Source organism: Apis dorsata, unplaced genomic scaffold, assembly GCF_000469605.1.
Source record: "Apis dorsata unplaced genomic scaffold, Apis dorsata 1.3 scaffold_396, whole genome shotgun sequence".
Classification (NCBI taxonomy): Eukaryota; Metazoa; Arthropoda; class Insecta; order Hymenoptera; family Apidae; genus Apis; species Apis dorsata.
The window spans coordinates 12,141-14,468 of NW_006263655.1; the positions used below are offsets into that span (position 1 = coordinate 12,141).

Below are 2,328 nucleotides of genomic sequence, written 5' to 3' on the forward strand. Positions count from 1 at the left end.
AACATTCTCTTAACTTTCCATTTTTTCACTCTCTTCGTACTTTATACGTTATATTTATACGTTTTCTTGCGTGGAGAAAAATATCAGCTAAAAATCCGCTACCTGTTGTTGCAGCCTTGCATAGATATATACAATATATAACGATAAACCAACCGGAAGTAAAGGCAAACCGAGTCGATGCCGATCACTTGGCATGGGCCAAAATCGTTGCCCGTTTCATTTCAAGTAATAATATTCTATCGCTACTATTTTTCTCCGTGTACATACAGCTGTTCTCTCTTTCGTCCTTGTTACTTCTTTTTTTTTTCTCTCTTGCTGTCCGATCATCGACACATCGACACTTTATAAAGAAAAATATATATATATATTTATATATATTTGTTCTTTTACATCGCGTATCGGATATCATTCGATTCTTTATCGAATTCATTTTCCAAGTTTTCAAGATTTGCAAAGAGGAAAAACCCGTTTCGAAAATTTTTTACGAAACGCCGCCCCTTACTCTTACTTTAACTCGAGTCAAACGAGCGAGCGAACTGCTGTTTTATCATTTTGACTAGAAGTACTGTATTCGGATTGGTAGTCTTGTCTTGGTCGTCTTCTTATTGAAAGGGCATTGAAGGAAAGATACAAGCCTTTACGAACGCGTAGTATTCATTGAAAAAAAAAGTATCGACAAAAATATCGTCGATTTACAATGATAAAATGTATATATATATAGAGAATATATAGAGAAAGAGAAAGAGAGAAAGATGAATTTTTGAAACGTTGCATCAATTGCATTAATTTTTGTCGATAACATGCTATGCGTTTCTAAAGCCATGAATCCCTTTTTTTCAGCCTTTGCATATATAACTATATATACGTATATACATGTAACGTGTGCATACGATAGAATGTAGTACATATACGTATGTATGTAAGTACGTATTTAGCGACGTCGAATTTCGTTGAAAGTAATTTTCTGTGTCGTAACGTTTTATAATACAATGTACACATATTGGCTTCGATATGCATGCTCGTCTACTTTTCCCTTGTTTCAAAAGATATTTTTACACGAGGATATTCGAAAAATTGTGCAAAAAATGTGTAAAAGAAAGAAAAAAAAAAAAAGATAGACCAAGCTAGATGCGCGGAAGGAAAAATGAGAGAAAGGGAGAGAGAGAGAGAGAGAGAGAGAGAGAGAGGAGAAGTTGTGGAAGTTAAGCAAGGTAAAAAAAGGACATAAAAGTACGCTGAATCTTTCTTCACTTTTTTCCTTCACTTTTAGTATATTTCTTTTTCTTTTCTTTCTTTCTTTCTTTCTTTCTTTCTTTCTTTCTTTCTTTCTTTCTTTCTTTTTCTCCCTCTTTTTCTTCATTTTTTTTTTCTTTTTAATACTTTCACCTCTATTATTCTGCTGATTTAGTTAGAATTGAGGAACGAAGAAGAATTTATGCTTAGTAAGAGGTACAAATGTGTATGCACAAATCCTTAAATTAATTACGAAACAACATTTAACACGATTAATTAGCAACTCGAGTGACGTATAATTTATTAGCACAATCTATTATTATTTTGTAATTATATTGTAATGTCATTTTCTTTTCGATTTGTATTCACGTGCACTTTTTCTCTACGCGCATATTTATACTACTGCGTGAAATTCTGATCTATTTCTCGTCTTGAAAGATTTTGATCTTAACACCGTTCCATTTTTTTCTTCTTCTTCTTCTTCTATCTAATCTAATATCATGATTGCGAACCAGCGTTTGTGTAAAATAACGAAAATACGATTGTACGAATATTTATAAATATTATTATACCTAACTTCAAAAATATATATCTACATTTCGTTAAACCTATCTTTCATCGTGTATTTCTTTCGAAGGAAAGGAGATAAAGGAAAAATTTAAGATCCGCAAGATTCGCGAAGACGAAAGACAATTAAAGATCCTTTAAAACGTGGAAAATTAAGATGAGTAGTAGTAATAGTAGTAGCAGTACGAGAAAAAAAAAAAGAAAAAAAAAAAAAAGAAAAACGGTTTATGCCTTACATTTACAACTTTTGTATTTACCCTTCAAAATTCGCCTATTCTAGATACCGTAATGACGCAAACTCGGCTTCGGAATAATCGTATTCCACGAGCGTGATTATCATTGCAAAGTAGGGCTGTTATCGCAGACAATGACTTAAGCGGTTCTTCGGTAACCGCAAAACGGATAACAATTACGGGACAACAATTGGGGGAAGCGCGGTGGTGGTGGAAAGCAAGAAAGAAAGGCGTAAGAAGGAAAGAGGAGCGAGGATGGACGGGATGGACGGGAGGTGGGGGGAAAGAGAGAAAG

General features: G+C 33.7%; 1 protein-coding gene across 1 annotated transcript in view; it reads left to right on the forward strand.

Annotated features, from left to right (window-relative positions):
• The first annotated feature begins 177 nt into the window (after positions 1–177).
• LOC102680950 (nucleolysin TIAR-like) overlaps positions 178–2,328 on the forward strand; it is a 20,788-nt gene continuing 18,637 nt past the window's right edge. Inside the window, exon 1 of the mRNA XM_031512162.1 lies at positions 178–206. Coding sequence (XP_031368022.1) covers positions 178–206 — 29 coding nt within the window. The remainder of the gene's footprint in view (positions 207–2,328) is intronic.